Raw genomic sequence first — 27,945 nt, 5'->3', positions numbered from 1 at the left:
AACCAAATCACCACTCATGTAAAAATCATCCGCGCCAGTATATAAGCAATTGACGCAATTTTATCGTCCCCTTCTGTCGCACTGCGTTGCTAACAGAGTATTTTACCTGCATTCTTCAGCGGTAGTTATAAAACTGTCAAAATGGTTTTGTCACTGAAAAAAGTTTTGATCAGTGATGACATTGATCCAAAATGTATAGAAATTTTACAGAATAATGGAATTGAGGTTGTGAAGAAAACGAATCTGACAAAAGAACAATTGATTTCAGAAATACCGGTAAGTAAAATAAAAACAACGTGCGTCACGCCTGGCTTGATTTCGAGACTACTTTCTACAAGTGTGATACTAATATATTCTGGCATGATTTGTTCGTTTTATAAACCGGCCTTAGTGGTGTTGTGGTTAAGCTATCGGGCATAAGGCTGGTAAGTACAGGGTTCGCAGCCCCCTACCGGCTCCCACCCAGAGTGCGTTTTAAGGACTCCACTGCACCCCCTTCTCTCTCACAACTAACCCACTGTCCTGGACAGACAACTGATCATTGGCTTTGGATGTCGAACGTTTGGTAATTGTGCCATGTAGTCTGCAGGAAAAACCTACATTTTTTCATTAGCAGGGAACATTTGGTTTTCAAAATCTTGATTAGCCACATTTCTTGTCAATTGAAAATAGATTAGCAAGTAGGCCTACTATTTAATGTTTTAAAATTGTGTAGTGATCTGTGAAAGTAGTGTAGTGAATGATAAAAATGTTCTGTGATTAATAAATTAGTAACATGGAATCTTGTGCCCTGTCCCAGAGGCAGGACAGCCTTTGATATACCGGTTGTGGAGCACTGGTTGGAATAGGGGAAAACCCAACTGGAGATTGGTCCTCCATACAGGTGCGATCTTGTGACCCAAGCACCTCAGGTAAGCGATCTACTTTTGAGCAAAACCCTGCCCACCTTTACTTTAAAGGGGAAGTCTTGAAGTTACATTATGAAAAAAAAAGAGTTTGTTTATTTTTGTTTTGAACTATAAAGGTAATCTTTTGAAATACACGTCCATGAAATATTTACAACCAAATAATTTAGTTTTATTACTACCAAGTAGTAGAAAAGAAGTAATATAGGGAAAATAAAATAGGATGACTGAAAACATGATTTCACAATTTGAATGGCGTCACCACAATGAAAAATAACCTTGTTTTCAGTTGGATAAGTGGAGTTTGTATGTATTGTTACTTTGTATAACCACTGGCATTGATTGTACAATATACTTACATGTTTTTTATATTCCATCTGCACATACATGTGAAGAGTAATGTTCTTTACCAAATCAAACTGCATCATGCAAGCTCTAACATCAAGCAGCTGTCATATGTAACATGACTACGTTCATAGATGTGAAACGGGTAAATTACAAATTACTAATATTTCATGTACCGGATGGTGTAATGGCTATGAAATATGGTTTATTAAAATTGACGTAGGAATGGTTCAGGAACATGATCTTATATGAATGAATGTTTAATGACACCCCAGCACGAAAAATACATTGGGTGTCGATCTTATATGAATCTCTGTTATTGGTACTGGAGCCTCCAGTCAAGGACTTTGACAATGCAGCATTTGTACTATGTAAAATTAAGACTCTTACATACAATAAAATGAACTGAATTTGAATTTGTTTGCTATTCATGCTCCCATTCCCACTCTAACATTCTAACAATTAAAACTCAAAGGTACGTGGAACCCAATTGTTGGCTAGATGTAACTGGAAACCATTTGATAGTGAACAACTGACTGTTATCTTTTCTCTGTTGATAGTTGTCTGCCTAACAGTATTTGTTTGCTGCTGACTGGTTATCTGGGTCAGCTTGGCCTAATTGCATCAGCTGTTTGTCATGGCTACATGTATATACTGATGTCAGATTATTTCTCAGGAATAAGCATATGTGGTGTGTTGTATTGAACTTATTAACACTTAACAAAACAGATTTTACACCATGTTTGTTATAAACAGTTAATCAACAAAACATTAAAAAAAATTCCTAAAGGGTGGTCACATGTACTACTCTAGTATGTACACAATGTAACACAGTGACAGTGTAAATACATGATTCAGCATATTTGCTGATAATACAAAATAGGCTCACAGTTTGATGCATAAGGTGTAATTTGAGTTATGCTGCACATAAAGTTTCACTCTGAATTAACCATTTGAAGTACCAACAACAGGCCTTGCACACGGTCCAAATTAAAGAGGCAAAGTGACTTCTCTCAAACTTTGATAGGGTGAAGTTTTTAACAGGAGGGAGACTGGAATTTTTTTTTCATAAAAAAAAAATAATATACGCAATCAAGTTATATTAACCCAATATTATTTTGTAACTTTGACATCTTTATATGTATGTTGAATTTTTTATTACAATAAAGTGACCGGATAAGCCCATGTCTTTGAATAAGCCCACCTCCGTTTTGATAGCATTTAAGAAATTAGGCCCTCATTCGTAAATAAGCCCACCCCCAACTTCGTAACCTTATAAATAACATGAAATTGCAAGTTTGCTCAAAGTTCATTTAAAAGGTCATACCTCCTGCTGATAATTAAACACAAATGTAACACAATATTTTACCACCAGTGAGATAGCAGTCTAACAATAACAGTGTGAATTGTATTTATTATTTCTCTGAAGTAATAAAGTGGAGTTAATGCTAAAACTACTGATTGGCTAAGAACAATCTCTTTGTAAAGCTAAAAACTGTAATGCTGTTGTTTTAAGTAAATTTTGGATCCAGCACTGGTGAAAATGTAATGATACCTGTAATGCACTAAAATAGACTACTGAACGTTTTTGTTTTCTTCCTAGTTCATTTAAAACATTGTTGTTTATTTTAATTATTATTGAACAAAACTGGCCCTTGTCTGGGAATAAGCATACCCCATGCCTAGCTCACAATGAGTTGTCTTGGTCCCCTGGGCTTATTTCCGGTCAAATACGGTAATACACATTAAAAATGAAAAACAATTGGTACTCAAGTGAATACAGGAAATGTGTTTGTATGACTGAGTCACAAGCAAAGTCTTACATTTTAATGCACTGGTCAGTCAGTGTAAACTACAAGTAACTTGTCAAAGTACATTTTACTTTTTACGTGTCAGACACAGGTGTGGTCCGGACTTTAGGAGCATGATTTTGTGACACACGTGTCGCTTCCATCGCTCAGAGACATAACAATTGGTATCTATGAATAATGTTCTCCAAGTTCTTCACCATTTATCTGCAACAGTGGAGCATGCAAGGGGTCACTGTTGTTACCAAGTGACACTTATGTCGCCTCTGTGTCAATCATGGGCGTCATTTGCAAGGAAAAAGTTGGGGGGGGGGGGGACAATTGGGTTCTAACAATATTTCGTGCGACTAATCGCGAGTGCCCTAGGTCATTGTCGCTGTCTGAGAACATTGTTTAGAGTAAAGTGGGGGGGGGGGGGACATCAGATATTCTGTCCCCCACCAGATGACGCCCATGGTGTCAGTCAGATCAAAGTGTAGTTTTGGCCTAGTTTGCCCACTAGCATGAAGCCTGCACAGTGTCTGATCTAAACTGGCATTAAAATCTTTAATGATCCATTTTAAACCTTCAACTGGTGGGATATAGCCCGGTGGTAAAAGGCTCACTCGATGTGCGGTCGGTCCGGGGTAGATCCCTGTCCATGGGCCCATTGGGCTATTTCTCGTTGTGGTATGTACTACCCTGTCTGTGGGATGGTGCATATAAAAGATCCCTTGCTGCTAATCAAAAAGAGTAGTCCATGAAGTGGCGACAGCAGGCAGCTTTCCTCTCAATATCTGTGTGGTCCTTAACCATATGTCCGACGCCATATAACCGTAAATAAAATGTGTTAAGTGCGTTGTTAAATAACATTTTCTTCCCTCCTTCAAGTGTTGGATGTCACAATTTAAGTAGAGCTATCCATGATAATCACTTTCCTGAGACTAGACCAAGGAGAGTAATTTTTAGTTCCCCTCAGCATGTGAATGTATATGGTATCAGTTAGGTAACACATGTGAATGTATATGGTATCAGTTAGGTAACACATGTATCTTATATGGTATCAGTTAGGTAACACATGTGAATGTATATGGTATCAGTTAGGTAACACATGTATCTTATATGGTTCCTGTTTAATCTAAGTTTAACTTAGTTTGGGAGCAATTAATCCTCTCCACGATTGTTTTCAGCATGTGGTCTGAACTCAGAAGTGTCCGATTTACTACATCTTGACACACATTGTCCTCCTAAATGTGTCAAGGGTCACCAGTGTGTCTGTTGACACAGATCTGTACTGGCTGTCTGTGTTAACACAGATTTAGGTTTCTGTGTGTCCATGGTGACAGACAGGTCAGTGACCCCACACAGTTTAAAAGCAGTATAAACTAAACAATACAGATGGTGTAAAAATGATGTAATGTGGAAAAGGTGTTTAAAATAAAAATTTATTTTTCTTTGGATAGTGTGGATTCGAATATGCGCATCGTTCCATCAGTATGAATGCTACACACAAGTCTAACATGGCAAGTCAGATATGAAATCTTGATATGGACACTTCAGATATGAAATGTTGACATTAAGACTTAATGATGATGTAATGGCCCCCATATTAGGGCAATAAGCATCAGCTTAAACACTATTCTAAACACTTTGCACCTGTAGTGTAATTTGACGAAGATGTACATTGCAAATTTTGAATTTTATTTTCTTTCCCATATTTTTTCTTTCAATATTTTATTATTCTATTGATAGCATTAACAGTATCCAATTGATGAAAAAACAACAACATCTATTTAATGACAGAAAATATTCATCTTGATGCCCAGTGGTAAAACGCTCTCCTGCTGTGTGCTCGGTCTGGGATCGATCCCCATTGGTGGACCCATTGGGCTATTTCTCGTTTCAGCCAATGCACCACAAGTGGGTTTTTCCCCAACTAGCCATTGGGCTGGTTATAATAGTTATTTACTTGCCCAACACTGAATATCACTAGCCATGGGAGTGGGGCTACCATAATCTAGAAGCCCTGTTCATGAATATTGGCACTACTACCAAACAGCTATATAGGGTTGCAAACAAATCATTACGCCATTTTACCCGGATCACAACTAATTTTGAGGGTAGAATGATGAAAATACATATTAAAAAGGTCTCAGATTAGCACATTTTGCCCAAATTTGAGCTTTTGCTCCAGAACTAGGGGGGAGGGGGGGTGGGGCTGCCCCCTGTCTTGTACACTTACGTATTCAGCATGGGCATGGGCTGGGGGTGGTTCCAGCAGTCCCCACTCCACCCAGCTGAGGCTAAAACAAATGTTTACAGTGTAATATTACTCTATCCAAACCACGATATGCACCTGGTGAGGTGTCAGTTCAGGTCGTAGGTTTTATTGTGCACATTCAGAGCAAGGTGTAACGGCTCTCAGGACCTTTGCCTGTAATGGGTTCAGGACCTTCGCTGGTTCCTCCATCTAGGACAGGAAAAGTTTGGAGTGGGTGAGGGAGGGGGTCACCCGTCCTGGCATGTGCATGGGAGCACAAGCAGCCCGACCAGGGTCGTTGGTGGGCAAGGGAGCACAAGCAGCCCGACCAGGGTCGTTGGCGGGCGAGGGAGCACCAGCAGCCCAACCAGGGTCGGTAGCGGGCAAGGGAGCACCAGCAGCCCAACCAGGGTCGGTAGTGGGCAAGGGAGCACCAGCAGCCCAACCAGGGTCGGTAGTGGGCAAGGGAGCACAAGCAGCCCAACCAGGGTCGGTAGTGGGCAAGGGAGCACAAGCAGCCCAACCAGGGTCGGTAGTGGGCAAGGGAGCACCAGCAGCCCAACCAGGGTCGTTGGTGGACGAGGGAGCACCAGCAGCCCAACCAGGGTCGGTAGTGGGCAAGGGAGCACCAGCAGCCCAACCAGGGTCGTTGGTGGACGAGGGAGCACCAGCAGCCCAACCAGGGTCGTTGGTGGACGAGGGAGCACCAGCAGCCCAACCAGGGTCGGTGGTGGGCGAGGGAGCACCAGCAGCCCAACCAGGGTCGGTGGTGGGCAAGGGAGCACCAGCAACCCAACCAGGGTCGGTGGTGGGCAAGGGAGCACCAGCAGCCCAACCAGGGTCGTTGGTGGACGAGGGAGCACCAGCAGCCCAACCAGGGTCGTTGGTGGGCAAGGGAGCACCAGCAGCCCAACCAGGGTCGTTGGTGGACGAGGGAGCACCAGCAGCCCAACCAGGGTCGTTGGTGGACGAGGGAGCACCAGCAGCCCAACCAGGGTCGTTGGTGGACGAGGGAGCACCAGCAGCCCAACCAGGGTCGGTAGCGGGCAAGGGAGCACCAGCAGCCCAACCAGGGTCGGTGGTGGGCAAGGGAGCACCAGCAGCCCAACCAGGGTCGTTGGTGGACGAGGGAGCACCAGCAGCCCAACCAGGGTCGGTGGTGGGCAAGGGAGCACAGCAGCCCAACCAGGGTCGTTGGTGGACGAGGGAGCACCAGCAGCCCAACCAGGGTCGTTGGTGGACGAGGGAGCACCAGCAGCCCAACCAGGGTCGGTAGTGGGCAAGGGAGCACCAGCAGCCCAACCAGGGTCGGTGGTGGGCAAGGGAGCACCAGCAGCCCAACCAGGGTCGTTGGTGGACGAGGGAGCACCAGCAGCCCAACCAGGGTCGGTAGTGGGCAAGGGAGCACCAGCAGCCCAACCAGGGTCGTTGGTGGACGAGGGAGCACCAGCAGCCCAACCAGGGTCGTTGGTGGATGAGGGAGCACCAGCAGCCCAACAAGGGTCGTTGGTGGACGAGGGAGCACCAGCAGCCCAACCAGGGTCGGTAGCGGGCAAGGGAGCACCAGCAGCCCAACCAGGGTCGGTAGCGGGCAAGGGTTGGTGTTGGTGCTATTGAATGTCCCATAGGATTAAAGCCAAATAGAAAATGTTGCATAATTCTTTGAAGGTATATTTGGAAGCATAATTTAGAATGGTTGGTCAGAATTGAAAATGGAGCCGATTGGTTGATTTGACTTAGTTGGTCAGAATTGAAAATGGAGCTGATCGGTTGATTTGACTTACATGTAGTTGGTCAGAATTGAAAATGGAGCCGATCGGTTGATTTGACTTACATGTAGTTGGTCAGAATTGAAAATAGAGCCGATCGGTTGATTTGACTTACATGTAGTTGGTCAGAATTGAAAATGGAGCCGATTGGTTGATTTGACTTAGTTGGTCAGAATTGAAAATGGAGCCAATTGGTTGATTTGACTTAGTTGGTCAGAATTGAAAATGGAGCCAATTGGTTGATTTGACTTAGTTGGTCAGAATTGAAAATGGAGCCGATTGGTTGATTTGATTTAGTTGGTTGATTTGACATACTTGGTTGGTTGATTTGACTTAGTTGGTTAATTTGACTTAGTTGGTTGATTTGACTTACTTGGTTGGTTGATTTGACTTAGTTGGTTGATTTGACTTACTTGGTTGGTTGATTTGACTTGGTTGGTCAAAAGGTAGCTCCTTGTTTTTGAGGGGGCGGGACGTAGCTCAGTGGTACAGCACTCGCCTGATGTGCAATCAATCTAGGATCGATTACCATCGGTGGGCCCATTGGGCTATTTCTTGTTCCAGCCAATGGTCCACAACTGTTGTTACAAAGGCCATGGTATGTACTATCCTGTCTGTGGGATGGTGCATATAAAAGATCCCTCAATCAAAAAGAGTAGCCCATGAGTGGTGACAGTGGGTTTCCTCTCTCAATATCTGTGTGGTCCTTAACCATATGTCCGACGCCATATAACTGTAAATAAAATGTGTTGAGTGCGTCGTTAAATAAAACATTTCCTTCATTCCTTATTTCTGTTGAGGATGCAGTCTGGATAGTAATTAAGTAGGGTGATTTAAAAAAACAATATTAAATCTGTGATGAAAGTTACAATCTAACTTCACTATATTATAATATCATTTACTAAAGCAAAATACAATCACAACTACGGTTTTAATGAATCTTGTGTACTATTGCTATTCATGATTAAGTCATCAGCTTCCTTCATACAGTATACAGCTTCAATTCTGTCTCCATGCCATAAAATGGAGAATTTATTTTCATGGGACATACATTGTATGTAGATTAGTTGTATGATTGTGAGTATAGTTCATTAATTAATCATTAAATTGTTTATTACATGTACTTCATACTACTATTTAATATTTAGTGGCCATACTGTACGATGGTGAATAATCGACATATATATCCCATGAAAATGAATTCTCCATTTTATAGCATGTGGGTGGGTGGGTGGGGGCCGGGATGTAGCTCAGTGGTAAAGCTTTTGCTTGATGTGCAGTCAGTTTGGGGTCAATCCCCGTTGGAGCAGAATCCTTTCTGATTGTCAGTCAGGAACCTATTTTGCCTTCTAGTTGAAATTCCTAAACTAGAGTAATACTTATTCAAATCGGTTACAACTGAGAAATACCATGTAACCTATTAATTGATTATGCTGACTAGAACTTGTTTTGAGGACTTAAAAATATTCCATATTTTAATTGTAGATTTCTCCAATAACAATTTTGCTTTAATGCTAATTTTGCTTTAATGCTAACAAGTTGTCCATTTCTGATGGAAGTGCTTGAAGATACATTCCATTTTATCCTGCAACCACTGTTTCTATTGACCGATTGTGATGACTAATTAAAGCAGTCGTAAACATACACTAGCAGATTTGGACTGTGATGTCACATCAGGGCTCGAAATGCAGTGTTAGTACATGCACCGGTGCATGGTGATTTTTGCATGTGCATGTAATTTTTAAAACTGGGCGCACGCAGTGCATGCTAATATTTTTCAAGTATTGTGTATTGCGTATACTAGTATCCTGTTGTCTACCAGATTCAGACTCAAGCTGTTGAATTTTGCTTATGTATTTCGTAATCTGTTCGCCACATGAAAACGATAACTTTTATCTTATGGGCGCATCCATTTTGTATCCCATAATCCTACTTTCAACAATGGCGCCCTTTCGGTCATTTCCGTGAAATATAGTTGCGAAAATTGCCGGTTATATCCGTGAACGGTATTAGGGAAGGTGGTCGAGACCGACTTTGGGGTATCCATGTGCATAACACAGTTGTTGTCGTCACTGACAAATTGAACTCTGCCAGATCTGTGACCAATACAAAGTACCGTAACTGCCTTGAACATTTTCGACCTCAGATATGGGCACTTGATCAGTTGATTGCGAACGTGCAGGTGCGTTACTCGCGTAGTTGACTCGAAGTCAGCCAGTGATTATTTCAATCGCAAATTCTCGTCGAATTCCGTAGGCTAATTTATATTATACCTACAGATCTTATCGAGTTAAAAAAGTTGATAACTATCTTAATACAAAACACAAATATTCGTACGTTTTTGTAATAGGCCTATTGTAGATTTCTGTAAGGCGTTTACGTTGGGTGAAATTTTCAAATTTGATCAAGAATCAACAGGATTTACCTTATTTTTGGTGCATGCAGAATTTTAATGGTGCATTTAACTATTTTTTCAGCATGCTCATGGTGCATGTAGATTTTTTTTTTCATTTCTAGCCCTGCACATACATTGCTACATAACAAAATAACTCATTTGACCTCTAGGTTATCGTACAATGTAGGTAAAATAACAGAAATAATAGCTTTTCCCATTAATTTTTATGGACTGCATGATAAAAATAACTAATGATGTAGAATATTGGTTTTATTCCCTACATACCAAATTACAAAGTTCTCTCTTTCTTTTTTCTTAAAAACTAAAGCCATTAGTAATTTTTAGAATGGAATGAATGGATTTTTCAACAACACCCCAGCAGAAAATTAGAGATTGGCTATTGTGTGTGCACTGTTGCTAAGGATTTCAAAAACTTTTAAAAATATTTCAGATATACGATGGCCTGATTGTCCGATCAGCCACCAAGGTGACGGCAGACGTTATAAATGCCGCTGCCAACCTGAAGATAATTGGGCGAGCGGGAACGGGTGTGGACAACATCGACTGTGTTGCAGCCACCAGGAACGGCATCATCGTCATGAAGTTAGTAACACTGATTATTATTTAAAGCCAAATTAAAAAAAGAAAGAAAAGTGTGTTGTTTTGGCTGACACCAAGCTCATAATTGTACTTTTTAGTCTGAAAGAATGATGTACATGGGTGGGGAAGGGGAGGGGGTAAAGATCGAATGTACAGAAGGTGTAAACTGAGCTTAATTGACCTTAAGAACACCCTAAGCTCTTAATTGGATTCATTGTATGTTTTAGTCTGAAAGAATAATGTACATGGGGTGGGGGAAGCGGTAATGATAAAATGTACAGAAGGTGTACATTGAGCTTAATGGAACATAAGAATTTGTTACCTACGGCAACTTTGAAATGTTTTTTGCCACAGGCAAAGTGCTTAGCCTACTGAGTGTAATTTTGAGCCTGCCTGCGGCAATTTTATACCAGTAACTTTGGCAATAAATATAAAAATTAAGAAACTGTCCCTTCAACCGAGGGCAAAAAATTGCCATCAGTTAGACTGACAGCAATTCATATGGCAACTACGACTACCGCTGTCGGTGCAGTCATTTAGTTCAAGCCCTGTGTACATACATCAAAGGCTGTGGCTGAAGCAAATGGTCCGCTTTCAGTAGGCTACTAGAACATACAGGTCGAGATCACGCTACGCCCCTGGTGTACATACAGGAGAAGTGTTAGAAAATCCCAGATTTGGTTCACAGTATTTAATGAATGTCCCCACCACATCTGTATACATGTAGTCCTGAAATCAACATGTTAGAGTCAGGGCTGGGAATTCTCCTCAGATCAGCTGTTTTCCTCTCATGGAACATTGGTTTCCTCACATTTTAATTGTCCTTTCCTCCAAAATGTGTCAGATGGCACAGATTTTAACCTAGGATTTCGAGAATTTCCGGAGCCCCTCTAGATTTCCTCTTTTTTACAGTTCACCAATTCCCACCCCTGTATAGTACTTGTACAAACATTAATGTGTTAAAGATATTTGTTTTTCCCATTTATTTATATATTTAATACTCTGTTAACATTGTAACATTAATATGTTGATGGTGTTAAATATATTCTACATTGTAACACCAATGAGTTAAATATATTCTACATTGTAACATCAATGTGTTTTATTGTAGTACATATGTTCCACACTGTAAGCCTGTTCAGCTTGTAATGTCAGTGTGCCTGTGTTTTATGTTTTCAGCACTCCTGGCGGAAACACACTGAGTGCAGCAGAACACACCTGTACCTTGATTGTCAGCTTGTCACGGTAAGACATTGGGATTGAATAAACATTGGATGATGTTCTGATAAACTGGATACAGTGTAATATGATATGCTAATTTCAACTACTGAACCATTAGCATAATCAATCTGATATTGTTGTTCAAAATAGTCTTCAGAGAGTGTTAGGACAAGATTGTAAGTCTTCAGAGAGTGTTAGGACAAGATTGTAAGTCTTCAGAGAGTATTAGGACAAGATTGTAAGTCTTCAGAGAGTGTTAGGACAAGATTGTAAGTCTTCAGAGAGTGTTTGGACAAGATTGTAAGTCTTCAGAGAGTGTTTGGACAAGATTGTAAGTCTTCAGAGAGTATTAGGACAAGATTGTGAGTCTTCAGAGAGTGTTAGGACAAGATTGTCATAGTATTCTGGGGTGAGATGTAGCCCAATGGTAAAGCGATCGTCTGATGTGCAGTCAATCTAGGATCAATCCCCGTTGGTGGGCCGTTGTGCTATTTCTTGCACCACCGCTGGTATATCAAAGACCATGGTATGTGCTATCCTTTCTGTATGATGGTGTAATATAAAAGATCCCTTGCTAGTAATGGGAAAAAAAGTAGTGGGTTTCCTCTCTAAGACTATATGTAAGAATTGCCAAATGTTTGATATCCAATAACAGATGATTAATAAATCAGTGTGCTCTAGTGGTGTCATTTAACAAAATACATTAATTTTTTTTTAGTGTTCTATGAATTTCTGTCAGCTGTTTGTTTACAGAACACTGCTGCCCAGGAGGATAGGTGTTTAAGTTGGAGCTCAGTGGGTTTTTTGTCCAGTACTACTGAGCATGTTTTTCACACTTAATAGTTATCCATGTGCTCTGGTGTTTGTAAACAATCTAGATAGGAAGGGCATGTAGTTTGGTGATGGAGCTCTCAATTGATTTGAGGTAAGTCATAGAATGAAAAAAAGTTTGTTTTGTTTAACAACACCACTAGAACACATTGATTTATTGATCATCGGCTATTGGATGTCAAACATTTGGTAATTTGTACATGTCTTAGAGTGGAAACTCACTTCATTTTTCCATTAGTAGCAAATAATCTTTTAAATGCACCGTCCCACAGACAGGATGGCATATACCATGGTCTTTGATATACCAGTTGTGGTGCACTGGCTAGAACAACAAATAGCCCAATGTGCCCACCGACGGGGATTGATTTTAGACTGACCGTGCCTGAAACGAGCACTTTTAACTCTGGGCTACATCCCGTTCTTTCATAGGATCAATTGCCTGAGGTGGATCCATTGTTTCAGTTGCCTGAGGTGGATCCATTGTTTCAGTTGCCTGAGGTGGATCCATTGTTTCATCCTAGTCTAAACCACTGTTGTAATTCAGCACTCACTCTGGAAATAATTTTGTTTTAGTCAATTTCCACATTTGTACAGTATTTCCTTGAAAATTATTTTAAAATGGCCAATTTTAAGAATGTTATTAGCCAAATACTGATTGTTGTAGCAACTTTGCAATTAGCAATTGGCTTATTTGGCAATGTACAGGGTAAGCCCTGTGTATGTGCTTTTCTAGTTATGATGGGGAAAATACATATAAAGATCCCCTCTTGCTGCTGAATGACAATAGCCTTTATGGTGGCAATGGATCTCCTCTCTCAGACTGTAGAGCAAGTGTTATAATAAACCATTTAGTAGACACCAAATAGTCAAAGTATAAGATGTCTTAAAGTGTTCCTTTTCTTCAGTCCCGGGGCGACACATAGTATAAGATGTCTTAAAGTCTTCCTTTTCTTCAGTCCCGGGGCGACACATAGCCCAGTGGTAAAGCGTTCACTTTATGAGCGGTCTGTCTGGGATTGATCCCCGTTGGTGGACCCATTGGTCTATTTCTAGTTCCACGTTCCAGCCAGTGCTCCACAACTGGTGTAACAAAGGCCGTGGTATGTACTATCCTCTCTGTGGGATGGTTCATATAAAATATCCCTTGCTGCTAATCGAAAAGAGTAGCCCATGAAGTGGCAACAGCGGGTTTCTTCACTCTGTGTCTGTGTGGTCCTTAACCATATGTCTGAAGCCATATAACCGTAAATAAAATGTGTTGAGTGCATTGTCAGATAAAACATTTCCCTCCATTTTTAGTCCCCTGCCAATCCAACTGGTGGGGTTACAGCTTTTATCAGATATCGATCCCACATATAATTTTGTAGACTGTTTTTGCAATAGACTTATCATGCTGTAGATCATTTGACTTTAATGGAGGATTTACACATTTGTGACAGTTATACTATAGCCCATGAAATTAGAAAATATGAAACAAAAATTGGCTTATTTTTGCTGGTGAGCACAATAATTTATACTACTTGTATTACCATCTCTAATAAGTATATTTTCCTGTAACTCCCGAATCTAAAATACACAGTATGCACATTTTTGTGTTTATACAGTAAAAATTGCTATACGGGGTATGTTTTTACAGATATCTGTTACAGGGCAAAGCCCTTCCATACATATATTTATTTTACCTGTATGGCCTCAGATTACAGTTATCTTCCCATTTGGTTGTCCAAAATCCGGAAGTTTCACCGCGCAAGTAGTCTGCTGTTTGACTGTGATTATTTCATGGCAGACAGCTATGAAGTGGCAACTGTTTGACTGAAGTGACAGGGGATAGCATGTAGTTTGTAAACATGTGTAACTTGCTGACATTGAAGACTTGTTTGTGGTAATTCCGGCCCATGCAAAAGTAGTGCTTTTTGTGTAAAATGGGTGTACTCCGGCCTGGTTTAGAGGGTGTGTCTGTTTAAACCAATATGCTGGGAGAAAGAGCTGGACAACAGGGGTTGTCCTTTTCAGGGTATGTGTCCCCCATGCAGGCAAAGGTACATACAAAACTTCACGGGCCTGCTGATATTAATAAAAATGTTATAGCCACTAAGGCTATATAGAAACATATAGTGAAATTAATTGTGGTCTGAGGCCGTATACAGGGACAAGATCTAGCTCAGTCTATAGGGCACTCACCTGAGAGGTTTAAGATATAGGACTGAACCCCTCGGCAGTCACATTAGGTTTTTTTCCCATCCCAACCAATGCCCCACAACTGTTATATTAAAAAGCCATGGTATGTCCTGACTTGGAAAAATCCCTAGCTACTAATGCAAAAACCATGAATCTCTGTCAAGATGATCAAATGTGTCAATACCAGTAGCCGATGTAGTCCAGTGTCAATACAATAAACATTATCTTTTACCTCTATAGAACAGGAAACATTTTGTTTTCAAAATCATGATTAGCCATATTTCTAGATAATTCAAAATTGATTAGCTGCTACTGTTTAATGTTTTAAAATTGTGTGGCGTTCCAAGCCAAATATTAACACTACCTGAACAATATGGTACCTGCAGAGACCTTTCACCACCTGCTCACAAAGACCACATCAGTGTTTCTGTCAGAAAGAAAATTTTGGGTATGGCACTATGGAATGCAACATAGGTGATACGAAAAAAGACGTGACAGACGCGAAAACTAAAGACATATACGCAGTCTTGTTATTAAGAACTTACAAAGATGCATCATTTAAGACCAGGTGGAATATAGCCTTTAATGAAACCATAAACTGGCAAAACATTTGGAAAACATTAAATTCAGGTTTCATTGAAAATACAGACTATGATTTAATTTATAAAATGATTAGAAACGTAATTGCAGTTAGAAAACATCTATATGACTGGAAGATTGCGACCACTCCGGAGTGCCTTGTGTGCAACGGAGTGGACTCAGTCTTGCATGCCTTTTTTCACTGCAACAAAACAAAACTATTTATAAAGCAAATTGAACCGATCTTTAAAAAACTTTTTGGTAACAAATTCCGTTTGAACCCGTATGCCATGATTTTCGGCATAAAACATAAGCCTGGAGATTATGCATCGCAATTGGGAATTTTTCTCTGGAGTAAAGCGATAAGGGTAATATGGACATCCAGAAAATGTTTAGAGGGAGATAAGCCATGTAATGAAATGGCTCTTTTCAAACATTTAATATATTCAAGGGTTGAAGTAGAATATTTCGCCGCCTTAGAGTGGCCAAACAGAAAAGAAAAATTCTTAAATCACTGGTGCTTCAAGGGGGTCATTGCCTCATGCAATGATGCCCTTGATATTACATATAAACTATGAAAAAAGATTGGCAAATTGCACAAATTGTAAAAAAAATAGACCTGGACCCCCCCCGGCTTGTAGCTTAGGAGGCCAGGTCCATCAACCAGGTTAAGATATTGTAAATACACGCCACCTAAGTAATACACACTAATAATATAAAGAAAACAAAAATACAAACACGCACTAATTAAAATGTATATTATTTTGAAACAAGCACTGAGACTCATATGTAGATTCTTATTGACCACATTCAAGGAGAACCTGGTTTATTGTAAATAGGGAGGTCTTTTCTGAAATAAATGGGGCACCCGGCATGTTCGGGACCTGCCTGAAATGGAATTTTTTTTTTAAAACTATGGAATTCAATGTATCCACTGTCAACAGAGGGTATGGAGGGCCTTCCTCAGAATGAAAGTGGGTTAAGTTTAGTGTTAGGGTTAAGAAAATCATACAGTAATACTAAGAGTAATTAATTTTGTCAAAAGGTTAACTTAAAAAAAAAATGTGTATGGAATTATACCCATTTTACCCTCTGGCAGAAACCCTGTGTGACATTTAGTAGATTAATTTGGTGACTTTCTAAGCAAGTCCAGCTGTGTTGATGTGTTTGTTTGTCTGTCTCCAGGCAGCTGGGTTTGGCAGCACAGTCGATGAAGGCCGGCAAGTGGGACCGGAAGCAGTTCATGGGCAATGAACTGTATGGGAAGACCCTCGCCATCATCGGACTGGGCAGAATCGGCAAGGAAGTGGCCATTAGGATGCAGTCGTTTGGTATGAAGGTAAGCTGGTTATTGGAAGGAAGGAAGGAAGGAAATGTTTTATTTAAAGACGCACTCAACACATTTTATTTATGGTTATATGGCATCGGACATATGGTTAAGGACCACACAGATACTGAGAGAGGAAACCTACTGTCGCCACTTCATGGGCTACTCTTTTCAATTAGCAGCAAGAGATCTTTTATATACACTATCCCACAGACAGGATAACACATACCACGACCTTTGATATACCAGTCGTGGTGCACTGGATGGAGCGAGAACTAGCCCAATGGGCCCACTGATGGGGGTCGATCCCAGACCGACCACACATCAAGCAAACACTTTACCACTGAGCTACGCCCTGCCCAAGCAGGTTATTGGATGCATCACAGTATCTGCACTTGCAGGTCCAAATCTTGTGGGGAGCTGGGGTTGTTCAGCCCGTCTCCAGCAGACAGTCTTGTCTTTCTTCTTTTTTCTTTTTGTGAGTGTGTAAACATAAAGTGTACTGTATTTTCAAAACAAAATTGCACCTTAAAGGTAGCAAAATAATTCAATTGGTTCTTTTGTGGCCTAAAATCACTGTTAAAACTTTACAAATAAAAACAGCATAACTATGGTTACTAATACATTTTTCAATAGTCATGACAACGATTGTATTTTACATTTTGGTGTGTTTATACAGATGTACTATGTGAGAATTCTTTTTGTGTTCTTACAGACCATCGGCTTTGACCCTATTATTGGTGGTGACGTCAGTGCAACATTTAATACAGAGTGGCTTACCCTTGATGAGATTTGGAAACAAGCTGACTACATTACAGTTCATACTCCTCTGATACCTCAGACCAAACGTAAGTGTGTCATTGGTATATACACATTATAAGTTCTCTTTATTAACCACCTGCAGTGACCTGGTGAACATTTGTGTGTATCATATAAATTTTGTACACTCCTGGTAGTGCATATTGGGGTGGGGCTTACCCACATTGTTTATGAGCCATTTTATGTGGCAACATGAAAATATATAACGTGGCCCACTCCTCTGGCTACAGCATTTTTAGGATACACTTTAAGTTAATTTATAATTAAGCAACACACACATAAGTTCAGTTAAAAATAACTGGTAAATATTTTTTTTTGTAGATCTCATCAATGATGCAGTATTTGCGGCCTGTAAGAAAGGCGTGCGAGTTGTTAACTGTGCTAGGGGAGGCATTATAGACGAAGCAGCACTTCTGAGGGCGCTGGAATCGGGGCAGTGTCGGGGAGCTGGGCTGGATGTCTTCACTGAGGTATGATAGTGATAGTACATGTGTCACTGTTTGGTGTAAATAACATTTATGTTTATGACAAAATATAAAATAAATTGAAACCAATGGTACAAAATCCTTTAAAAATTATTATGATACAAAATGTTTCATGAAATTACTATGATAAAAATGTTTCATGAAATTACTATGATAATTTTTTTTCTCATGAAATTACTGATAAAAGATATCATGAAATTCCTTGATACAAAATTTGATAAAAGAAAGTGCTTTATGTTTATATCAATCACATTTTTGTAGAGACGACTTCTATCAATGCTGCTTCAGACATTAGTTTCTTCTAAATCCAAATTAGTCTTTATAAATACTGCCTCATTACTAAAGCATGACCACTGATTTAACTAAAACACATTTTATTGAAATCTTTTTGATACCCCTGATTTGTCTCTTGCGTAACGTTTTTGCATTTGACAGATATGACTGTTATTAGTATTAATTTGATTGTCTCCCTTGCATAACTTTTTACAGCTAACAAACATTTCATTTCAACTTACTTTCATGTTTATATCCAATTAAGGTTCAAACTCGCTGTCCTGGGCACACATCTCGGCTATCTGGGTTGTCTGTTAAGGACAGTGGGTTAGTTGTTAGTTGTTAGTGGTTAGTGAGAGAGAAGAGGATGTAGTTGCCTTACACCTACCCAATGAGTCGTCAAAACTCGCTGTGGGTGGGAGCCGGTTCTGAGCTACGAACCGAGTAACTACCAGCCTTATGTCCGATGGCTTAACCACGACGCGACCGAGACTGATTGGCTAACAAATATGACTGTTGTTAGTGTTAATTTGATTGTCTGCCTTGCATGACAGACATGACTGTTGTCGGTTAAGCCATCAGACTACATGCTGGTAGGTACCCAGAGTGAGTTCTTAAGGGCTCAGTGGGTAGGTGTAAGACAACAACACCCTCTTCTCTTTCACTAACCAACTAACAACTAACCCACTGTCCTGGACAGAAAGCCCAGATAGTTGAGGTGTGTGCCCAGGACAGCATGCTTGAGCCTTAATTGGATATAAGCAGGAAAATAAGTTGAAATGAAATGCAATGTTACGTGTTAATTTGATTGACAGGAGCCTCCGACTGACTACACCCTTGTGAAACACCCCCTGGTGATAGCGACCCCCCACCTTGGTGCGAGCACGGTGGAAGCCCAGAGTCGGGTAGCAGAGGAGATCGCTCAGCAGTTTGTCGATGTCACACAGGGAAGAAGTTTGTTTGGAGCGGTCAGTAATCTTGATGGGTGTATACTACCAAATCAAATCCCATAGACGACAATAGTAACATATGCGGCTAAAACTCCTACCTGCAACGTATCAACTGATATAAATGCCACGGATATAAATACTACCACCCCTTACACTTAAAGTGAATCAGAAAAAAATGGGGGTCAAGCTGCTCGTTTCTGAGATAACGGGTAGCGTCTATGACTACCCTAGTTTCGCACAAAATTTGAGTACCTTTTTTTACAGGTACCCCATACATGTTTCAAGCACAAGGCTACTTGACACATTGGTACTGGATGAAATAAAATTGAACATTTATTTTACCCAGATGAAACTATTATTTTTTACAACCAACACACTCACATTTATAACAATCACAGGACTTGTGGTGTTCACTTCTCTATCAAAAGTTGGGTGCACCTCGAACTTTGACCCAGCCGGAAGTTATTTGGTATAGTACTACCTATACTGATAACATAAATTTTTCAAAAAGTGTCCAGCTATGTGTCTTTATGACAACCAGGATCTGGTGTATTCTGACATAAACTGACAACCTCACTGAAACTGTTGTTTCTACAGTGCAACCTAATATAATGTACACCTCAAAAAGCATATATATTGCACATAGTTTTTGTACAAATGCAATATGTCATATTAAACAACAAAATGTTTTAAAATAAAACACCTGAAGATATTTACTTTCAGTTGGGTGTGTGTACTCAGGTATATATGTAGAGACAACAAAGATAGTCAGATTACCTCTACCCCTTTAAAGAATGCCATTAAAACACATGCACTTGATTGACCCCTAGATTATGAGGACCTTAACAGGCACATCAAAGAAATATCAGTATTAAAAAAATACACTGTCTGAGGAAGGAAACACAAACATGACTGTACCTGTATGAAGTAATGACTTAATGTCCTGAACATTAGTGTTGGGAGGAAATCCTGTATGCTGGGTGTGGGTGTCTTCAAGTTACCAGGTGTGGGAATTTCAAATCCATCGGCCATGCTGATTTTCATAATGAACCATCAAAACCATTGGCAGCCACCAATATTCCTGACTATATTTTATTTATAGCCTACTGTAGTTGGAGGTTTTAATAGTTGTGATATCTGGAATAATCATGCAGCTTTAACACGTTTATTTTTGATTAATTACTGAAAAAACTATTTTTAAATGACAAAATTACCCGAACATCTATTTTCTTGCATTATTTTCTAATCCGGATGAATACAATATGTACATTAGATGTATTCCTACAATCTGTAATCCAGTATTTTATTTAGCTAGTAACATTAGGTAATACAGCTTTAACAATAAAATAAATTATCAACTTAATCCAAGGCAGATAATCAAATCTGAAAAAATTGGTTCTGAATCTAGTATAAACTCAAAATGCTTTTCATGAGAGCTAACTAAGTGATTATTAAGAAACAAAAATGATCTGGAGATCTAAGTATATGTTTAACAACCTTATTGTTATGTACAAATAAGAACAGAAGGCACAATAGTGACAACAAATTTAATTATGTTTTTGGTAAAGTTTTTCTTCAAATTTACTTTAAATTTTGCATAAAACTACAAATTTGTCTAAAATATAACTTAGCACCCTATAAATATGTCAAAATGACAATAAAAATCAACTTCTTTACAAATTTGAGTTTTCAGAATTTCATACATAAAAAATTAACAATGTTAATGGAAACTAAAGACATTAACTCACTATTGGCACATGCTATTTTTAATATAAAAATAAATTGCTATTAAAATCTTAGTTCAGGTTGCCTATATAGAATACCATATTTAAGAGCAGTTGTATATGGCAAGTCAAATACCATGTAAAAAGAAATTATTGAAATCTTTACAGTATGAATTATAGGCCAAAACCAACTTTTCTTCAGTGCTAACTTTGATTCAAACTCCATTCAGAGCCATGTACAGAGATTATTGTCAAGGTCAAGGTCATTGTGAACTTGCATGATCGAGTGATGGCTAATTAATCAACCAGTATAGTTTAATTAAATAAAATGACAAAATCATAATATTTTTTATTATGCACTGAATATGTGCTATAGGGTGTATACTACCAAATCAAATCCCATAGACGACAATAGTAACATATGCGGCTAAAACTCCTACCTGCAACGTATCAACCGATATAAACGCCACGGATATAAATACTACCACCCCTTACACTTAAAGTGAATCAGAAAAAAATGGGGGTCAAGCTGCTCGTTTCTGAGATAACGGGTAGCGTCTATGACTACCCTAGTTTCGCACAAAATTTGAGTACCTTTTTTTACAGGTACCCCATACATGTTTCAAGCACAAGGCTACTTGACACATTGGTACTGGATGAAATAAAATTGAACATTTATTTTACCCAGATGAAACTATTATTTTTTACAACCAACACACTCACATTTATAACCAATCACAGGACTTGTGGTGTTCACTTCTCTATCAAAAGTTGGGTGCACCTCGAACTTTGACCCAGCCGGAAGTTATTTGGTATAGTACTACCTATACTGATAACATAAATTTTTCAAAAAGTGTCCAGCTATGTGTCTTTATGACAACCAGGATCTGGTGTATTCTGACATAAACTGACAACCTCACTGAAACTGTTGTTTCTACAGTGCAACCTAATATAATGTACACCTCAAAAAGCATATATATTGCACATAGTTTTGTACAAATGCAATATGTCATATTAAACAACAAAATGTTTTAAAATAAAACACCTGAAGATATTTACTTTCAGTTGGGTGTGTGTACTCAGGTATATATGTAGAGACAACAAAGATAGTCAGATTACCTCTACCCCTTTAAAGAATGCCATTAAAACACATGCACTTGATTGACCCCTAGATTATGAGGACCTTAACAGGCACATCAAAGAAATATCAGTATTAAAAAAATACACTGTCTGAGGAAGGAAACACAAACATGACTGTACCTGTATGAAGTAATGACTTAATGTCCTGAACATTAGTGTTGGGAGGAAATCCTGTATGCTGGGTGTGGGTGTCTTCAAGTTACCTCGAACTTTGACCCAGCCGGAAGTTATTTGGTATAGTACTACCTGATAGGGCAGGCACGTGTGCAGGGAGTTTAACAGGGGAGGGATTTGGACTGGTGTGCAAAGTTTATAGAGGGTGTGTCGAGTCATGCTTCCCTGAAAAATATACTGGTAATTTGACAGGGTAGGCCATGTGCTTGAATTGTAACAGTGGGAGGGGTTAGACTGGTGTGCAAAGTTTATAGGGGAGGTCATGCTCCCCGGAAAAATATACCATATTAAATTTTTTTAAACATTGCTTGAGATAGGGTGTGTGTTTGTGTGTTTGGACACCCAAAACCCACACCCTTATACACGTGCAACTCCAGAGAATACCAATTTCTTGTTGCATTCTGACAATTGTCACAATTATGTTAGGATTGTTGCCTATGGTCATTGATTAAAAATCATGCTGTTGTGACATTCCGTTTCCTTGTATATCTGTTTCAGTAATTTATAATATTATAAGACTAATAATTTTACAAAAGATTTCCAAAAACAAATATGTTAAACGAATGGCCGAGGAAAATGGCCGAATTTCATCCAACATCCAGAGATCTGTTCATCATCAGACTGTCTCATCGAATTTGAAACTCTTGTCATTAGCCAATAACCTGTAAACAAAACCAACAGCATATTGCTCAATACTATAAAGATGGATGTTATTTGTGTGTGTGTGTACATGTATTGTCAAATATTGCTTTATACTTTTATATACAGATCAATGCATCTGCCCTAGCGAAAACCCTCAGTCCTAACATTCAGCCATGGGTGAAGTTGGCACAAACACTTGGTTCACTGACTGCCGTTCTTGCAGGCAAGGGAAGTAATTCTGAACGAAAGATTCAGATAACTAGTACAGGTGAGACTGCAGTTGCATAAATAGAATACTAATTTCATTCTGTTAATGAAGCTGTTTGAAGATATTTTTGTTTAATTAATAAAAAACTGAGTTTTTACTACTTATATTTTTCAGTTTATTACTGAAATGAGGTCCAAATTGGGTAAATCACTTTACTTCTATTAGATAGAGAGTACATGAATTTATCATCCATTAAAGGCTTTTACAGGATATATCGCTGGCACTATAATTTACTATATGTCCTGCGATATCCTCCTAGGAGATATTGCTTCTTTTTTTACGTCACTGTGTGTGTTTCAGTGCTAAACCTAAACAGTCACGCCACTGTCGTTCTGCTAGTTAACAAGTCTACCACTGCCAAATATAGTGACATTCAATCCACATTACCGACATTGTTTACAATTGTTACAAATGAAAAGAATGCTAATGGATGCTAAAAAGAATACTCCCTCGTGTCTTGTGATATAATTTATTAGCACTCGTTGATAAAAGTATAAAAATCCTTGCAAGCCTCAGATTTCATACTTTTAACAACTGGTGCTGATAAATTATGATATCACCAGACACTTGGGGAGTATCCTCTATATATACAGTTAATAAGAAATATCTTGAATTCTAGATTTAATAAAGAATTTTAGAAAATAGTAATCTAAAAATGCAGTTCTCTTTAATTTTGCATGGGTTTCCCCATTTACTGTTTCATGGAAATAAAACTTATATAATTTTAACAGTATTCATAATTAATTTGTTTCCAAGTAATTTTTTGTCAAGTATGATTATTATGATGAACTACAATGAGATGTCCTACATTCACTCATCAGAGTAGTACCATTTGCTGCAGGTTCCATTCTCAAAGATGGCAAATCTTACCTTAGTGCTGCCGTTCTGGCTGGTTTCATGAGGAAGTGTGCAGATTTAGCATATACTTCCTCAACACTGAACCTTGTCAACGCTCCTTTGCTGGCACAAGAAGCTAAAATTCAGGTGACTCTTTTTGATACTTAGTATGTTCTCGGTCTCCTTTTGAACTTTTCATACATGTATGTTGGATTATTAGTCACATATATTTGATTTTTAGCTAAATATCTCTTTAGCTACTTTGTTTTTCATGTAGTTAAATATGTCATATTCACTGTATACATCTGTGTGTTGATATCATGTCAATAAAAATGGGAATAATAATTTTAAAAAAATAAAAAATTCAGGTAACTACAGTTTCGTTTAATTTTAATGTATATTATTTCATTGCTTCTTCGCACGACAAATAAGTAAAGTTTCAGATTTACTATTGTTAAATTATTATAATTACAAATTTCCTACAATAAACGATTTATTCTGTTCTATTTAGGTTAGTATGGCCAAAATTTTAATTTTTATTATTTTCATAAATTTTCTTAGGGTAATTAATTAATTTATTTTGATTATTCATAAAAATTATTTTATTAAAAAAAAAATTACATTCAAGTTGTGTTATTAATTTTCTGTAGGTTGATGTTACTCACAAAGATGATTTGTCGGTGTCTTGTGTTGACGCTGTTGTTGTTGACATGGAGACTAGCCAGGGTGGATTACATTTGTGTGGTACGGTGACCGGGTTGGTGCCCGTGCTGGTACAGGTTCAGGAGACCACATTCTCAGTGCCACCGATACTCCAGGGTCCTCTGCTCATCTTCAAGGCCAGGAACAACGTGTCTGAAGTTGTGCCTCTAGTGTGTGGTACGTGATGTCCTGTTGATGACCGGGGGTGGAAGTAACCCAGTGGTAACATGCTAACTTAATGCACAGTCGGTCTGCAGGGCTTGAACTTAACGGCAGCACTGACGGAAATTGGCGCTGTTGAGATATAAATTGCCATAGGTAGATAGCATCACCGACGGCACTTTTCGGCCATTGGTAAAGCTCCTCAACAACGGTAAAATATATGCACCTGGTGTACATTGTCTGCATACAGGAAAATAGCCTTTCAGTCATGTTTATTTGTCACTTTTAAAAAAATTGCCGTAGGCTGTTGGTGGGCTGTTTTACCCATGGCAATTCTTTTAAAAAGTGCTGTGGGAGACAAATTCTTAAGTTCCAGTCCTGGGTCTGGGATCGATCCTGGTTAGTCGGCCCATTGGGCTATATCTTATTACAGTCAGTGCATCACTACTGGTATATTAAAGGCTGTGTGGTTCACTACTGGTATATTAAAGGCTGTGTGGTATGTGCTGTCCTGTCTGTGGGACATATAAAAGATCTCTTGCTACTAATAAAAAACAATGTAGCAGGTTTCCTCTTTAGGACTTTTATTTCAAAATTACCAAATGCTTGACATTCAATAGCTGATGATTAATAACTGCTCTAGTGGTGGTGTTAAACAAAGCAAACTTAAAACTTTTCATGACCTTCAATCAAGATCAAAACACTTCCCTAACAGTGAAATCCATCTGAACTGGACACCAACGAGACCAAAGTTGAAGTATGTTTTGTTTAACGACACCACTAGAGCACATTGATTTATTAATCCTTGGATGTCTAACATTTAGTAATTTCAACAGTCAATTTGTAGGTTGGGATCTTTTTGTATGCACCATCCCACAGACAGGATAGCACATACCACAGCCTTTGATATACCTTTGTGGTGCACTGGCAAGAACAAGAAAGTGATGAACTTCACTCGAGATAAAATCGCATTGCCAATTTTCTGCTGATTCCCTATAGAGTTAAACCTGTCTAAACTGGACACCCATGGGGCAAAGTAAAAAGTCTGGTTTTAGGGGTATCCTGTTTAGTGAGGTTCTGTTCTGTACTGATATTTAACAAAGGACTGAAAAATGTCCTGTGGAGAAAAAATTCCAGTTTACAAAGGGTCTGGTTTTAAAGGGTTTTACAGTATCTTGTTTAATGTTTTTTTTTCTAGCAGATGTATGTTTATCAAAAAATGAAAAGTTACATTTTTGATATGCTCAGTTGAATTGAAATTTAATCTTAAAGCAACTCTTCTGTGGATGATCTCTTCATAGCTAAATTTTATCATTTATCACATGATATTTTGAAGCAATTTTTCTGACTAACAGAGCCTTTTTAACCACTAGTATTTCCTATCAAAAACAATTCTCGTGTTTAGAATATCAATGTCTGTATATATATAAAGTGTTTCTTGCAGTCCGAATGTCTGTAATATTAGCTCATACTTCATTGCAGATGTTTTTTATGCATAAATTATTTAGAGCTAAAGTCCATTTTGGGCTTCTATAAACATTATGTGGACCAAACAATCATTGTTTACAAACACTGATTGTTTTTATCCCCCCCCCCCCACAAATTTTTTTTTAATATGTAACATTATTTAGGCTGTTACCTGGAATCATTCAAGGGGCACAACTCTAGGCAGCTTAATGATTGTTCTTTATCAATACTAACATATTAAAAGAACTTATGGTAACAGGCACAGCAGAAGCAATTAGACATTGGGTTGGGGGGGGGGTCGGACTGACTGAGATCGAGGGTGCAAAGCAAAGTTTCTTGGGGGTTCGAGGGTATGCTCCCTGTAAAATGTTTAAAAACTAGATATCCTGAAATGCAATTTTCCAACATTCTACAAGTAAAATTCATCTCTGCCTTGAGATTTACTACCAATAATATTTATGATTCAGAATTGTTGCTCTGCCATGACTGGGTAGCATTGAGTTATTACAAAGATTAGGATAACCAGATATACACTGGATGTACAGACATTGTTTTTTCAGCATGGTTAGGGGGGGGGGGGGGGGGGATTTATTTTTGTATAATATGCTATTTTCAGGAAAATAGAAAATAATCACAACAATCAAAACCAAGAAAATGGTTTTTGGTTAATTAAAAAAAAATGACATGCCTTTAATCATGGGGCAGGTGGGTTTAGTTTATTATATCTTAATGAAATATACTATATACTAGTAACTTTTTTTTCTTTTGTTGTTTCCAGCTGGTCTTTCGGAAGCAGGAGCAGTCCTCACAAGTCTGTCGATCTCTACAACAAAGAACTCTTCGGTGTGGGGAGTAGTGAATCTCACCTCACCGGTAGCCAATGGGCTTGAATCTGTGAAGAAGCATGTGATCTCTGTTGATCAAATTGTTTTGTAGTTTTTGTTCACTGCGTCAAGATTCAGTTTTCAGGATTTGTGCTTCTGCATACAATATCTTCCATTTGCTAAATGAATGATTTAGAATGGAGGTGTCTAACATTCCTAGTCTACAAAAGGTATGGTCAGTATTGACAAATTTGGTCAGGAAATCTTTAGCCAGATTCATTTTTCACTTGGCCAGACAGCAAGAATAACAAGAGATCTAAAGCGGGCATGTGCTTTTGTAATTAGCTTTTAAAAGAATTAATGAATTGTACTCGTCAAATTCAATTTTAATTTGCATTTGGCAAATGATAGCTTAAATCTTGGTCATTTGTTTTGTTTTTGCTTCATGTTTTCTTCTGCGTTCAAGCTATAGTTGATCATGTTTTAGATTTGGAGTCCGGTTGTGGTGATAAAAAATGCTGTCTCTGTCAAGTCTTCTTTGGAACCCCAAAGCTTGACAACCAGTGTTGCTCCGTTTGGCCAGTGCTTTATCCTGGCTTCATCGTAGAGGGGGCAGAATTGCAGGATGTACTCTGGGGACTGTGGTCCTGTTTGACATGGACATTCATCAGTGTCTGCCAGTTTCAGGCGGTACATACAGGATCTGAGATGGCAGTGACCGGTTCTTAGCCTGAAAATGGTTGTCTCTTGGTATATCTCCAAATGTTGGTTTGGATCCTTGGTTGTTGTGTAGGTACATCAGAACTTGCTGCATGTTTTCAATTGAGCTCATAATGTTGAATTTTTCCACCTATAAATATACTTGTTTAAGAAAACACATGTGATCTTCTAGGTATGTTTCAGTAAGTTTGCTCTTTCTGTTCCCAACCATCACTCCCCATTCTTCATGGCTGCTTGCATCCAGGAGGAAGGCTGATTCTGCAAGAATGATGTTGTTATCACTGATTCTGGTACCTTTTCTGACACCCAACAGCCGATGTCTATTTTTGTGCTGGGGTGTCGTTAAACATTAATTAATTAATTCATTATTGATTCGTAATGCATATACATGTATATTAGAATGTCTTCAATTCACTCCTAGGATATATGTCCTATTGTGTATACATTTTGGCTGAAATTTGAAAGAAAGGAAATGGTCTATTTAATGATGCACTCAACACATTTTATTTATAGTTATATGGCGTCTGACATATGGTTAAGGACCACACAGATATTGAGGGA

At 38.8% G+C, this 27,945-nt stretch overlaps 1 protein-coding gene across 1 annotated transcript; it reads left to right on the top strand.

The window, feature by feature from the left end:
- The first annotated feature begins 87 nt into the window (after positions 1-87).
- LOC121381988 (D-3-phosphoglycerate dehydrogenase-like) lies at positions 88-27,945 on the top strand. Its single transcript, XM_041511441.1, has 11 exons — positions 88-276; positions 9,913-10,064; positions 11,241-11,306; positions 16,056-16,209; positions 16,913-17,045; positions 17,338-17,486; positions 18,590-18,742; positions 22,531-22,672; positions 23,514-23,656; positions 24,160-24,388; positions 26,619-27,945. Exons 1-11 carry the CDS (start codon positions 142-144, stop codon positions 26,774-26,776), a joined length of 1,614 nt encoding a protein of 537 aa, XP_041367375.1. The 5' UTR covers positions 88-141; the 3' UTR covers positions 26,777-27,945.

Source organism: Gigantopelta aegis, chromosome 9 (genome assembly GCF_016097555.1).
Source record: "Gigantopelta aegis isolate Gae_Host chromosome 9, Gae_host_genome, whole genome shotgun sequence".
Taxonomy (NCBI): Eukaryota; Metazoa; Mollusca; class Gastropoda; order Neomphalida; family Peltospiridae; genus Gigantopelta; species Gigantopelta aegis.
Note: the sequence above shows the minus strand (reverse complement) of the source record. Positions and strands in the feature narration are given on the sequence as shown.